The sequence below is a fragment of the Rattus rattus genome, chromosome 14 (assembly GCF_011064425.1).
Source record: "Rattus rattus isolate New Zealand chromosome 14, Rrattus_CSIRO_v1, whole genome shotgun sequence".
Classification (NCBI taxonomy): domain Eukaryota; kingdom Metazoa; phylum Chordata; class Mammalia; order Rodentia; family Muridae; genus Rattus; species Rattus rattus.
Window position 1 is genome coordinate 74086933 of NC_046167.1, and position 11739 is coordinate 74098671.

Genomic DNA, 11739 nt, shown 5'->3' on the forward strand with positions numbered 1-11739 from the left:
GAGGAGGAGTCCCTGGTGAGGAATTCCACTGATGCCCCGTGTCTACCGCAGTCTGGAGCTGAGTGCAGTTGACCCCAAACTCTGTAGTTGACCCCTAGGTTCATGGAGAGAGGGAAAAGTCTGAAGGAAGTACGTCTTTGGCTGGGTCTGTCCCTCACAATTCTGGTCAAGAGCCTCGTGTTGACCCACAAATTAAGATCTGATGTTTCCTTCGTAGGGACTGGAGCAGTGAACAGGGTTTTCAACGTGAAAGTCACAGGGGCCAGAGGATGGTTTTCCTCGGAGCACCAAGCAATGTTTATGTGATTGATGTCACCAACACAGGGGGAAGGTCCTGTCCCGTGACATGCGCATGCTTGGCAATGATCTTGCCTTGTATTTTCCTTAATAATTTTCATTATTTTTAATTAAAGTTGAAGAAGTGCAGACTCTAGCTGAAATTAAGGTAGGCTGTGTTGCCGGAATCTGGTAATTACTTTAATTGATCACAAGATAGTTTCCTTGATCACCAATTAGAGTAAATTGCCGATCAAGTTTCAAGACGTGAAGAAATGCCCAAACTGACTTATGTAATAGTGTTTCCATTTCTAATCAGACATAAATATCATTTCCTTCCACGGCAATTGTTTTTTTTTTTTTTTAAAGAAGGGTTATAGGCCTACAAACATGAAGGTGATCCATAAACAATAGAGAGTTCTAATTCATTGAATTAGTGAGGGAAGTATTTAGTGGCTTAATGGAGATTGTACTGGGGAAATTACTTAGGAGTACCTGGTGTTCATTTTCTTAGTGGGAGATGTGTTCTTTTTTTAGTATGTAATTAAAATACTCTATAATCAAAATATGAAGGCAGTTGATTTGAAGGACATATATCAAAGGGAGTCGGGCTGAGGACTGAAAGGTTCATGTTGTAAGTGCGCCCAGAGCTAAGCCTGTGAGCTTCAGTAAGTCATACATGTCACGAGGACGGAGGCTGCGCCCTGAGCGCGGGGTGCTGGTACACGTTGCACAGATTGATACGGATCCATGTTTTGGTTTTGTTCATCTGATAGTCTTCCGTGGTTCCACGGAGTAAAATGAAACAAAAGTAACTTTGAGAGAAATTCAAGTTTCCAAAGAAGACTTGATTTGGGGTTCATGGAAAAAGAGATCTTTAATTGCTGGCGGTTTGGAGATTTCCAAATGACAAACTAGGTTGGCCCAATTTGCTGTGATTGTAACGCTCACATTCCTGGGAATGGCGGAGCGACTCAAGGACTCATACTTCATCCTGCACGCGGGGCTTGGTCATGAAATGTTTGTAATTTGCAGTACAGGAAAGACTGAAACTATTATCAGCCATTATACGTTATTTGTTGACCATATGTTTGTTTGAAATGGCCGTGGCTCAGCAGAACAGGGCTCATAGACAAACTATGCTGTAAATTGGCACTAAAACCTACCTCAACAGGTAGGCATATGTCAAGAAGTTACCATGAGCCAAGGTATTTTAATACGAACCATATTACATATGTTGCAGGGGCCCGGCCCCCTTTGGAGTGATAACTTCATTTGCATGACTCCTCCGTTCTGTTCTGTTCTTTCCCCAAACTAATTCTTAAAACTAGGTCACTGTCTTCGTTGTGCAAATTCAAAAGGTTCTGAGAACACAGTGAGTTCTTCCGGTTTCTGGCCGTGGTCACCTGCTTCTCCGTCCCTGCCTCTAACCACTTATATCGTTCCTGTAGGTCCATATTGCTCAAGGACAGCAGTGCACACACAGGCTTGGGCACTGCCCGTCCTTTCTCGAAGCTCACAGACTCCCATGCACTCCTTCTGTGTTTCACATCCTTGATGATTGCATCATATCCGGGTGTATAATGTATCGCAAGCTACACTATCTGTCTTCCAGTCGGTGCTGCAACAAAGTAATAAATTACACTATTACGGCGCTGTAGGAGTGTCTGCAGTGACGGGTTCTGTTTACTCTAAAGTTGTGGACTTGTGAGCGAACACATGCATGTGCACATGCATGTATGCATGTGTGTGTGTCTGTAAGAACGTGGGCATGTGTGTGCTATGGTGCATGGTTGGAGGTCAGAGGATCATTTAAGGAGTTGCTTCTGCCTTTTCACTGTGAATGCCAGGCCCTGAACTCAGGTAGTTAGGCTGTGTGGCAAGCACTTTTATGTACTGGTCCATTTTGCTGTTTCCTGACCCATCCCCCGTTTAAAGCCAGGGTCTCACTCTGCAGTCCTGGCTGATGTGGAATTCACTAGAGAGACCGGGGTGGCCTCAAACACACGGAGCTGCCTGCCTCAGCTCCCAAGTGCTGGGACTAGAGGAATGTGCCACCACTCCCGGCCTTTTCTTTTTAAATCGTTTTATTTTTAGTTTAGCGTATGGCTGTGTGTGGGTAGGTGTGCCCTGAAGCTGGAGTTGCAGGTGGTCGTGCTGCCTGTGGGTCCTAGAAATTGAACCTCCTGGAAGAGCAGCAGGGCCCTAACTGCTCAGCCTTCTCTCCAGCCCTTTGCTTTGCCTTCGGAGGTAAATTAGCACGTGCCGCAGGCTGCTCTCAAGCTCGGGAGCTCCTGGTTCAGCTTCCTTAGCGTTTGATGGCAGATGTGTGCTATCGCACCTCTCAAACACATTTGTGTGTGCGTGTACATATATATATATATATATATATACACACACACACATATATACACATACATACATACACATACATATATATACATATACATACATATACATATATACATATATATATACACAAACATACACACACACATATATATGTATATATATTTTTTTCCGCCAGAGTTTTATACATGAACACTTCTATATCACCCAACTCCTTCCTCTCCCTTTGTAAAATTTTAAAAACCATCACCTATTTATTTATTTATTTATTTTATTTATTCAATGTGTATGCGTGTTTTGTCTGAGGTTTGTCTGTGCACCAAATATGTGCCTGGTGCCTGAGGAGGTACCAGAAGAGGACATTGGATTCCCAGGCATTAGAGTCACAGACACTTGTGAGCCACTATACAGGTGCTGGGACTCAAACCTGGATCCTTTGGAGGAGCAATCAGTGCTCGTAACCACTGAGCCACCTCTCTCCAGCTCCTTCTAACTGTAAAATGTTTAAAAGGGCGTGTGCATGCATGTGCGTGTGCGTGTGTGCATGTGTATGTGCATGTGTGTGTATGTGTGCATGTGTGTGTGTGTGTGTTATTTATTGTAAACAACAACAGAACTAACCCTCAGTCCCCCCCTCAGAACATTTTAAACGATTTTACTTGAGTGTTTGTCAGCATGTATCTCGTACATCATGAACGCACAGTAGCTGTGGAGGTCAGAAGTGGGTGTCGGATCCCTTGGATCTGGAGTTATGGACAGTCGTGGCCTAACGTATGTGCTGGGAGCCTAACGCAGGTCCTCTGCAAGAGCAGCAAGTGCTCCTAACCAGCGAGCCTCACTCCACAGCCCTCCACAGCGTCTACCCGGCAGTTTAGAGAGAGACAGCACCTGAGTTCTGACGCATCTGTCACGCTTTACGTGTGGAAAGAGAACTGCCGACTCAGCACGGATGCCTTAGTTCCCCGTATTTCTCTGTACTTTCTGCCTCGTTAGTCTCCACGCTTTTCCTCATCGCTCCGGTTGCGTGCGTCTTCAGTGTTTGCTTTTGCAAAGTGTGATGAAGCAACCCCTGCTTGCCTTCGATTACGGTGATGCCGTTTATGGTGTCCTGGTGTGTTTTCAGGTTTTATTTAAGTTGTGTTTTCCCTGGTTGGGATGTTTGCTTTACTCTCAGTCTGGAAGGTACTATTACACATGCAGTTCTGCATGACAAATGCAGCCCTCTCAGCTGCGTCAGAACTCAGGTGCTGTCCGTCTGCCCCTCTCTTCCACCGTTCAGCCCCACTGGATACTGTCTGCGGCTGCAGTGCCCCCTCGTACGGCTGGGAGGGCCTCTAACACTTGTCTTCAGTTTCCAAACCGCCTGGGTTTCTCTTCCCTTTCTAGATGGTAACACTTAACAGCTGATTCCATTTGCTGTTGGCTCCTTAATTGGTCTGGTTGTGTTAAGTGGATTCCTGGAACCTGAGGGACTTATTCTCATCTCACTGTTGACACAGTTTCCCACTCTGCTCCCACGTGTAATTCCTCCTGTAATGGTTTCCGCAGAAGGACGAATGGAGGCCGTTCTATGAATTGTTGCTTTTCTTTTATGTGTGTGTGTGTGTGTGTGTGTGTGTGTGTGTGTGTGCGCGCGCGCGCGCGCATGTGCACATGCATGTGTGCATGCATGTGTGCATGACACAGCATGAATGTAAAGTTCAGAAGATGACTTTATGGAGCCCGTTCCTCCTTCTGATTTTATGTGGCTTCTGGGGTGTGGATTCAGGTTGCCAGCCTGTGTGACAGGGACATTTACCCGCTGCGCTGTCTTGCTGACCTGAGTCATTGCATTTCCGAAACGCCACTCCACTGTTTCATTTGTTGGTTTATGTTGAGACCAGGTTTCACTGTGTTATCCCTGGCTGTCCTGGAACTCACAGAGATCCTCCTGTCTCCGTCTCCTGCACTGGGATTAGAGGTCTGAGCTACCGCAACAAGCTATTGCTTTTGTTTTCTGAAAATTAGTTTAGCTGGGTGTAAAACTCTTTTCAGCCTTTGGTGACTTCCAGTGTTCAATGCCGATGTGTTTGAAGTCAACAGATTGCTCTTCATCCTTGTGCGTGGATTTTTCTTACTAAACAATAAGAGGATTTTTAAAAATCTAAGCTTAGTAAACTTTGCTAAGAGGTGTAGCATTTATATTATTGTGGGCATGTGTGCGTGCACATGTATGTGTATATGTGGTATATGTTATATGTGTGTGTGCACATGTGTGAGCACACTGCATGGGTGAGTGAGTGTGTGTGTGTGTGTGTGTGTGTGTGTGTGTGTGTGTGTGTGTTGAGCTTGAGCAGAGAATAACTTTGTAGGATGGGTTTTCCCCTTTCAGGTCTCCAAGGATTCCGGGGATAGAACTTCCAGGCTCACAAGGCAAGAGCCAGCCCACAGGCCTGTCTCTAAGATCTCTCTCTCTCTCTCTCTCTCTCTCTCTCTCTCTCTCTCTCTCTCTCTCTCTCCTTCCCTCCCTCCCTCCCTCTCCCTTTCCCTTCCTTCCTTCCTTCCTTTCAAGATTTATTTATTTATTTATTATATGAGTACACTGTAGCTGTCCTCAGACACACCAGAAGAGGGCATCGGATCCCATTACAGATGGTTGTGAGCCACCATGTGGTTGCTGGGAATTGAACTCAGGACCTCTGGAAGAGCAGTCGGTGCTCTTAACCCCTGAGCCACCGCTCCAGCTTGTTGGCTTTTATTCACTGCCCCTTCCTTAGTCAACCTGGGTTGTTAGGGAGTTTGTTCTGTTTCCAGCTTTGTTGGATGGAACGATTTTAGAAAGCCTACACTTTTTTTTTATTCAAAGATTTTTTTATTTTTATTATTATTTTATTTATTCACTTTACATCCTGCTCACTGTCCCCTTCTCTGTCACACCCCCTCCAACTCTTCCCCTACTCCCATCCCCTTCTCTGGGCGGGTAGGGGTCCCTCTGGGCGTCTCCTCACCCTGGCACAGAGAGTCTCCGCAGGACTAGGTGTATCCTCTCCCACTGAGGACAGACGAAGCAGCTCAGCTAGAAGAACAGGCAATAACTTTTGGGACAGCCCCTGCCTCAGTTGTTCAGCACCCACATGAAGACCAAGCTGCACATCTGCTACATATGTGTGGCAGCCCCCGTGTATGTGCTTTGGTTGGCGGTTCAGTGTCTGAGAGCCCCAAGGGTCTGGGTTCGTTGGCTCTGTTGGCCTTCCTGTGGAGTTCCTAGCCTCCTAGGGGCCACAATCCTTCCTCCTACTCTTCTATAAGAATCCCCAAGCTCCATCCACCGTTTGGCTGTGGGTCTCTGCATCTGTCTGAGTCAGCTGCTGGGCGGAGCCTCTCAGAGGGCAGCCATGCTAGACTCCTATCTGCAAGCACAATAGAGTATCATTAACAGTGTCAGGACTGGTGCTTGCCCGTGGGATGGGTCTCAAGTCGGGCTGGTTATCGGTTGGCTGTTCCCTTAGTCTCTGCTCCATCCCTCATCCCTGCGCTTCTTGTAGACAGGTAGAAATTTTGGATCAAAAGTTATGTGGATGTTGGTGTCTCTATTGTTCCACTGGCATTCCTGTCTGGCTACAGGAGGTGGCCTCTTCAGGTTCCACATCCCCAGTGCAGTGAGTCACAGCTAAGGTCACCCCCTTTGATTCCTGGTGGCCTCCCTTGTCCCAGGTCTCTGTCTCATCCTGGAGATTCCTGCCTCCCACCTCCCATCTCCATCAGTTGCAGATCTCGACTCATTCTCATGGCCATCTGGCCATCTCTCCTGTCCTCCCCACACCTGATCCTGACCCCTCCCATTGCCCTCCCCATCCCTCTCCCACCCACTCTCCCTCCCTCCATCTGCCTCTTAGGTCTGTTTTATTTCCCCTTCTAAGTGAGATTCAAGCTTCTTTGGGTCTGTGGAGTGGAGTGTGGGTGGCTCATATCCATTTATCAGTGAGAACACACCATGCATGTCCTCTCGGGACTGGGTTACCTCACTCAGGATGATAGTCTCAAGTTCCATCCATTTGCCTGCAGAACTCATGATGTCTTTGTGTTAAATAACCGAATAGTATTCCATTGTGTAGATGTACCACATTTTCTTGTGACTGGTTCTACCTCAGTTCTACCAGCTATTCTACTCCCGGGCACATACCCAAAAGATGCTCCACACAGACATACGCTCAACTATGTTCACAGCAGCCTTGTTTGAAATAGCCAGAAACTGGAAGCAACCTAGCTGTCCCTCAACTGAGGAACCGATAAGGAAAATGTGGCCTACACTCTTAATACCCCAAGGTCATTAGATCCCCGCTGGAGCCTTGCTAAAGCTAGGGTGAGAGAACTCTTGAAAGAGGACGGTCGCCTGTGCTTGCCGCTAACTAACATGGCCGTTTGGTTCCTTCAGCATCCTCCGCATAACCACAGCCCTCCACCCTCCTCTCCTGCTCTCCTCTCAGCCAGACTCCTGCAGGTAGAGCTTATGACTTGGGTGTGATTGTCGTGGGCGTTCTAAGTGTGTAAGCTCTGAACTATATGATCTGCTGTGTGGAAGGAGGCGGATGGGGTTTCTTTTTTGCCCTCTGAGCCAATTGTGGGATCATTAGACTTTGTGATGTTTTCTCTACTAAATTAAATTTCTATCATCTTCATCTTAGTCGTCATCACCATTTGTGTGTGTGTGTGTGTGTGTGTGTGTGTGTGTGTGTGTGTGTGTGCACGCGCCATGGTCCACATGGAGGTCAAAGGACAACTTTTGGGAGTTGGTTCTTCATTCTAGTGTAGGTAGGTTCTGAGGGGTCGAGCTCAAGTAGTCCAGCTTATGTGGCAAGTGCTTTTACCTGCCAAGCCATCTCACTGCCCTGTGATGTCATCTGTCTGTTTGTCTGTCTAATCCTCCCCGAGGCAGGGTCTCATTCTATAGTTCTGTCTGGCCTGGAACTCTTTGTGTAGATGAAACTGGCCTCAAACTCATAGAAATCTGCAGACCTTTGCCTCCTGTAATACTTTCTCAAATCTGAATCTTGAGGGACAGCAAGGTGACTCAGTGGGTAGAGGTCACACCAAGCCTGGTGCCCTGAGTTCAGTGTGGCTCTGTACAACCACTGCGGTCGTTAGCTCACGTAGTTACCTGCCCCAGGAGAACTGCTGATCCGTATAGATTTTGGCGGAGGAAATCTCTGTCTTTAGCCGTGTCCCTACTGCTGAGCCTGTAGACTCTAATGGTAGTTCCAAACGCATGCTCACACAGATGGCCCCGGCTAATCTCGGTGGGTCACAGAACAAAGGGAGGAGCCATGAACGTGTGGGAGACAGACCCGTGGAGGGCTGGGGAGAGGCAGTAGGCTGGTGGGGGTCAGAATGGTCAGTATTATGTATATATGTGAGAATGTCTGAGAATGAATTAAATTAAAAAAAAAAAAGGTTGGATGGACACCTGGATGGCCAGTGATTTAGAGTATGCGGTGCCCTGCATAGGACCAGAGTTTGGTTCCCCGTGTGGGTAGCATGCGACCACCTTTGACCCAGCTCTTGGGTGTACATACCTACATGCAAGCACACACACACATATATACATCATTTAAAAATAAAATCTTAAAAAATAACAGAGGGGGGGAGCTGAGCTTCGAACTGTTTATGGAAGCACACATCTACACATCTAGACTGAACAGTAAGTTTGAGATCAGCCCGTGCTACATGGGAGAGAAAGAAAAAGAAAAGGAAAATGGAGTCTAGGATCACATGACCATGATGTCATAGTATCAGAATTTGAATCCAGAGTTCCCAGGTTCAAAAGGCCAGGAGGCCCTTTAACCACATCACTGTCTGTCACCGCTGGCCCCTTTCAGATGTCCTCTACTTCTGCCCATGCTGAATAAAATCCCACCCCTCTAGACGGAAGTTCTGTGTCTGAATACCTGAAGCAGACATCCCTACGCTACTCATAGCTTCCGTGGGCTCCAGGGGATCAGATTTGGAATGAAAAGGGGCAGGAGAGTAAACGTGGTTTGCTCTGGGGTAAGTCCCTTTGTAGCTAAATGGATTTTCCCCTCCCCTTCCTTTTAAAATGTATTACCCATGACTGACAGTTCACAGGACCAATCATGCGTGTGCCCAGTGCAGGTAATCAGCATGGTGATCACAGGGCATGTGCTGAGTCCAGACGGCAGTCAGAAACTTCGTCCTGTCTTCAGCTTCTTACGGACTTTGTGGTCCCCTTCCACAGAGGTCCCTGAGACTTAGAGGGGGGCTGTGTGAAGTAGGATTATTATTTGAAGTCACCTTCATAAAAGTGTGAAGAAAAGCAAAAAAGAAGCCACGGCCTTCTACGTGGCATCTCTGTTTGCCCTGTGGTGTGAGCCCGGCTGTCCGTGTTGTTGGGCGGGGTCCTTGTCTTGTTTCCACGCTTGTCTTCCGCTGAGGCACACTGTCACCTCAGCTTGGTGGGGCTGTAGCTGTGTAGGAAGGTGGTGAAGGGTGGGCTGGGACGCGTCCGCCTCTCTTTACAGCTGATGGCCGAAGTACCCCATTCACTAAAAACAGAAGGAACAGCTAAGGAGCAAATTGCCTCCCCCGGTTGGGGCAGGTAGACCCAGGGCGCTGGGTTGAAGGGAAATTATTCTAGTGCCGTCGTCGTCGGGAGTCCTAGGACAATTAGGCCGTCCAGACAGGTCACTAGGTGATACTCATTTCCTGGTTTGTTTATTTGAGCCAGATTGTTTCCCCACCTAGCAGTCTGCTGCCCCGGTGCCCTGGCTTGCCCAGAGCAGCCCTTCCCCTGTGATTTCTCAGGCTTCCCCAGCAGGGCAGCCAGCCTTTATCTGGTTGGGCGGCTCTGGGGTCTCCCAGCGACAGAGCGCAGGGCGGGGCAGGTAACTAACCACTCGGGCCGTGCTGTTTTGCAGGCGTTTGGCTTTATGTCCAGGGTTGCCCTGCAAGCAGAGAAGATGAATCACCACCCGGAATGGTTCAACGTGTACAACAAGGTAAGTGAGCCTCTTCAGTTTTGGATCACTTTAACTTTGGAACTGAAGAAACTTATGAATCCACAGAAAGATTCTCTAAGGAACCCTGTGTGTCCTTGTTAATTAGTAACACGGTCAGGGCGCTCCTGGGAGAAGAGCTTGTCTTTCAGAAGTTCAGGCTCGATTAGGCTCCTGAGTTGATCTTGGATATCAGCCATGAAGATACAATTTGACGTATATTTTTGTGGAGGGGGATTTCTTTGGAGGAATGTATTATTTAAGTCAGTCTCCCTGTGTAGCCCTGGCTGGCCTGGAACTCACTATAAATACCAGGCGTGAGGGAGATCCTCCTGCCTCTGCTTCACGCTTTGTGAGCTTACAAGCATACACCTCCATGCCCAGCTCAGTTACCTGAGACCTCAGAGTTTTGATTTGGAAATAACTTATTAAAAGGAATGGTAGCAAACCAGATAGCGTGGCCTTACATGTCTCTCAGAAATCTCAGAAGACATTTCTCTGTAGTAAATGTTTATTAAAGTTTTGACCTCCAGAGGGCAGACTGGAATGTTTTAAGGGGTGCAGCGAGAACAGCCCCCCACCAAGAGGGCCCTGCCCTTAGGGTCTCAGCACGGTCTACCCAGATTTCTCTGAAGGGTTGTAAGTCGTCTTTGAGAAATGAGAATCCCGGGGTTGGGATTTAGCTCAGTGGTAGGCGCTTGCCTGGGAAGCGCAAGGCCCGGGGTTCGGCCCCCACCCCCAAAAAAAAAAAAAAAAAAAAAAAAAAAAAAAAAAAAAAAAAAAGAAATGAGAATCCCACTTTGAAATTTTTTTTTAAAAGGAAGCAAGTCCTAACTGCCCAGTTCCAGGCTGAACTCCACCCCTCCCCCGCCCCCATGCTTCTGTTTGCTTTTCAATCTTGTGGCTGAGACATGCCCGTCTCCTCAGTTGGCAGCCTGCCCGCTTTTGTAGCTCACTCAGTGACTGCCTGATAGGTCTGTGTGCCTGCTCTTTCCTGGTGGCCTGAACAGAGCTGGTGTAAGTAAAGTCCTGGAGTTAAAACGGAGCATCTGTCTCCTTTCCTCCAGGAAGGCAGGCTCTCCATGCTGGCAGCTGACGCCCCTCAGCCTCTGGGAGCCTTTACTCTTAGGCGGCTGCTGCGAAGCTCGATGGTTTGGGAGACTGTGTTTATCCATTAGGTGTGCTCTCCGTCAGCTAACCCCCAGTTCTCAGATGGGAATGTTGGGAAGTCGACTGATATCGACATCCGGGGGGACGCCCCGCACGGGTCCCTGCTCAGGTCTCAAAGTCTGCTTGTCCCTTCATAGGTCCAGATTACCCTCACCTCGCATGACTGTGGAGGCCTGAGCAAGCGAGACGTGAAGCTGGCCCAGTTCATTGACAAAGCTGCTGCTTCTCGGTGATCGCCTTCGAAACGCACGTAAAGGCCTAATGCCTGCCTCGTTTGCAGTTTTCTGAAAGCCATTTGTGTTAATAAATTACGTCACAAATTAGTTCATATTCGCCTGAATACATTGTTTTGTATGATTGATACAGAATGATTTGAAGCCAAGACTCGGTTACTTGTCATTACACCTGGTCAAAGACGATGATAAACCAACCTGAATTATTTAAAAATTAAAAATGTGTGTGTGTGTGTGTGTGTGTGTGTGTGAATCTTTGCATGTAAATGCAGCCGTTTATGGAGGAGCAGTTGTGAGCGGTCTGACATGGATTCTGGGAACTGAACTCACAGCCTCTGAGAGAGCAGTATGACCTCTTAACTGCCAAGCCATCGCTCTGCCCCCGACCTGGGCTGCTCTATGAATAATAGTTTCAAAGAAATACAACCTTAAGAAATTCTTTTTCTAGATAGGTTCTCATGGTGTAGCTAGGGTGGCTTTGTATTGTCTATATAGTCCAGACTGGCCCAGAAAAAACCGGAGTTCTGTTTTTAGATTTATTTTATGTGTATGATGTTTCACTTGCATCTATGTCTGTGTACCGTGCGTGTGCCTATCGAGGTCAGAAGAGGGCATCCCGGCCCCTGGCACTGGAGTTAGGGATATTCGGGAGCTGCTGTGTGGGAGCCGGACTTGAACCTGGGTCTTCTGCGAGAACAGAGTGTGCTAACTGCTGAGCCATC

The 11739-nt window shown here is 47.8% G+C and overlaps 1 protein-coding gene across 1 annotated transcript in view; it reads left to right on the forward strand.

Annotated features, from left to right (window-relative positions):
• Pcbd2 (pterin-4 alpha-carbinolamine dehydratase 2) overlaps positions 1-11152 on the forward strand; it is a 53519-nt gene extending 42367 nt beyond the window's left edge. The window contains exons 4-5 of the mRNA XM_032884251.1: positions 9537-9617; positions 10922-11152. Coding sequence (XP_032740142.1) covers positions 9537-9617; positions 10922-11017 — 177 coding nt within the window. The 3' untranslated portion in view covers positions 11018-11152. The remainder of the gene's footprint in view (positions 1-9536; positions 9618-10921) is intronic.
• Positions 11153-11739: the final 587 nt, after the last annotated feature.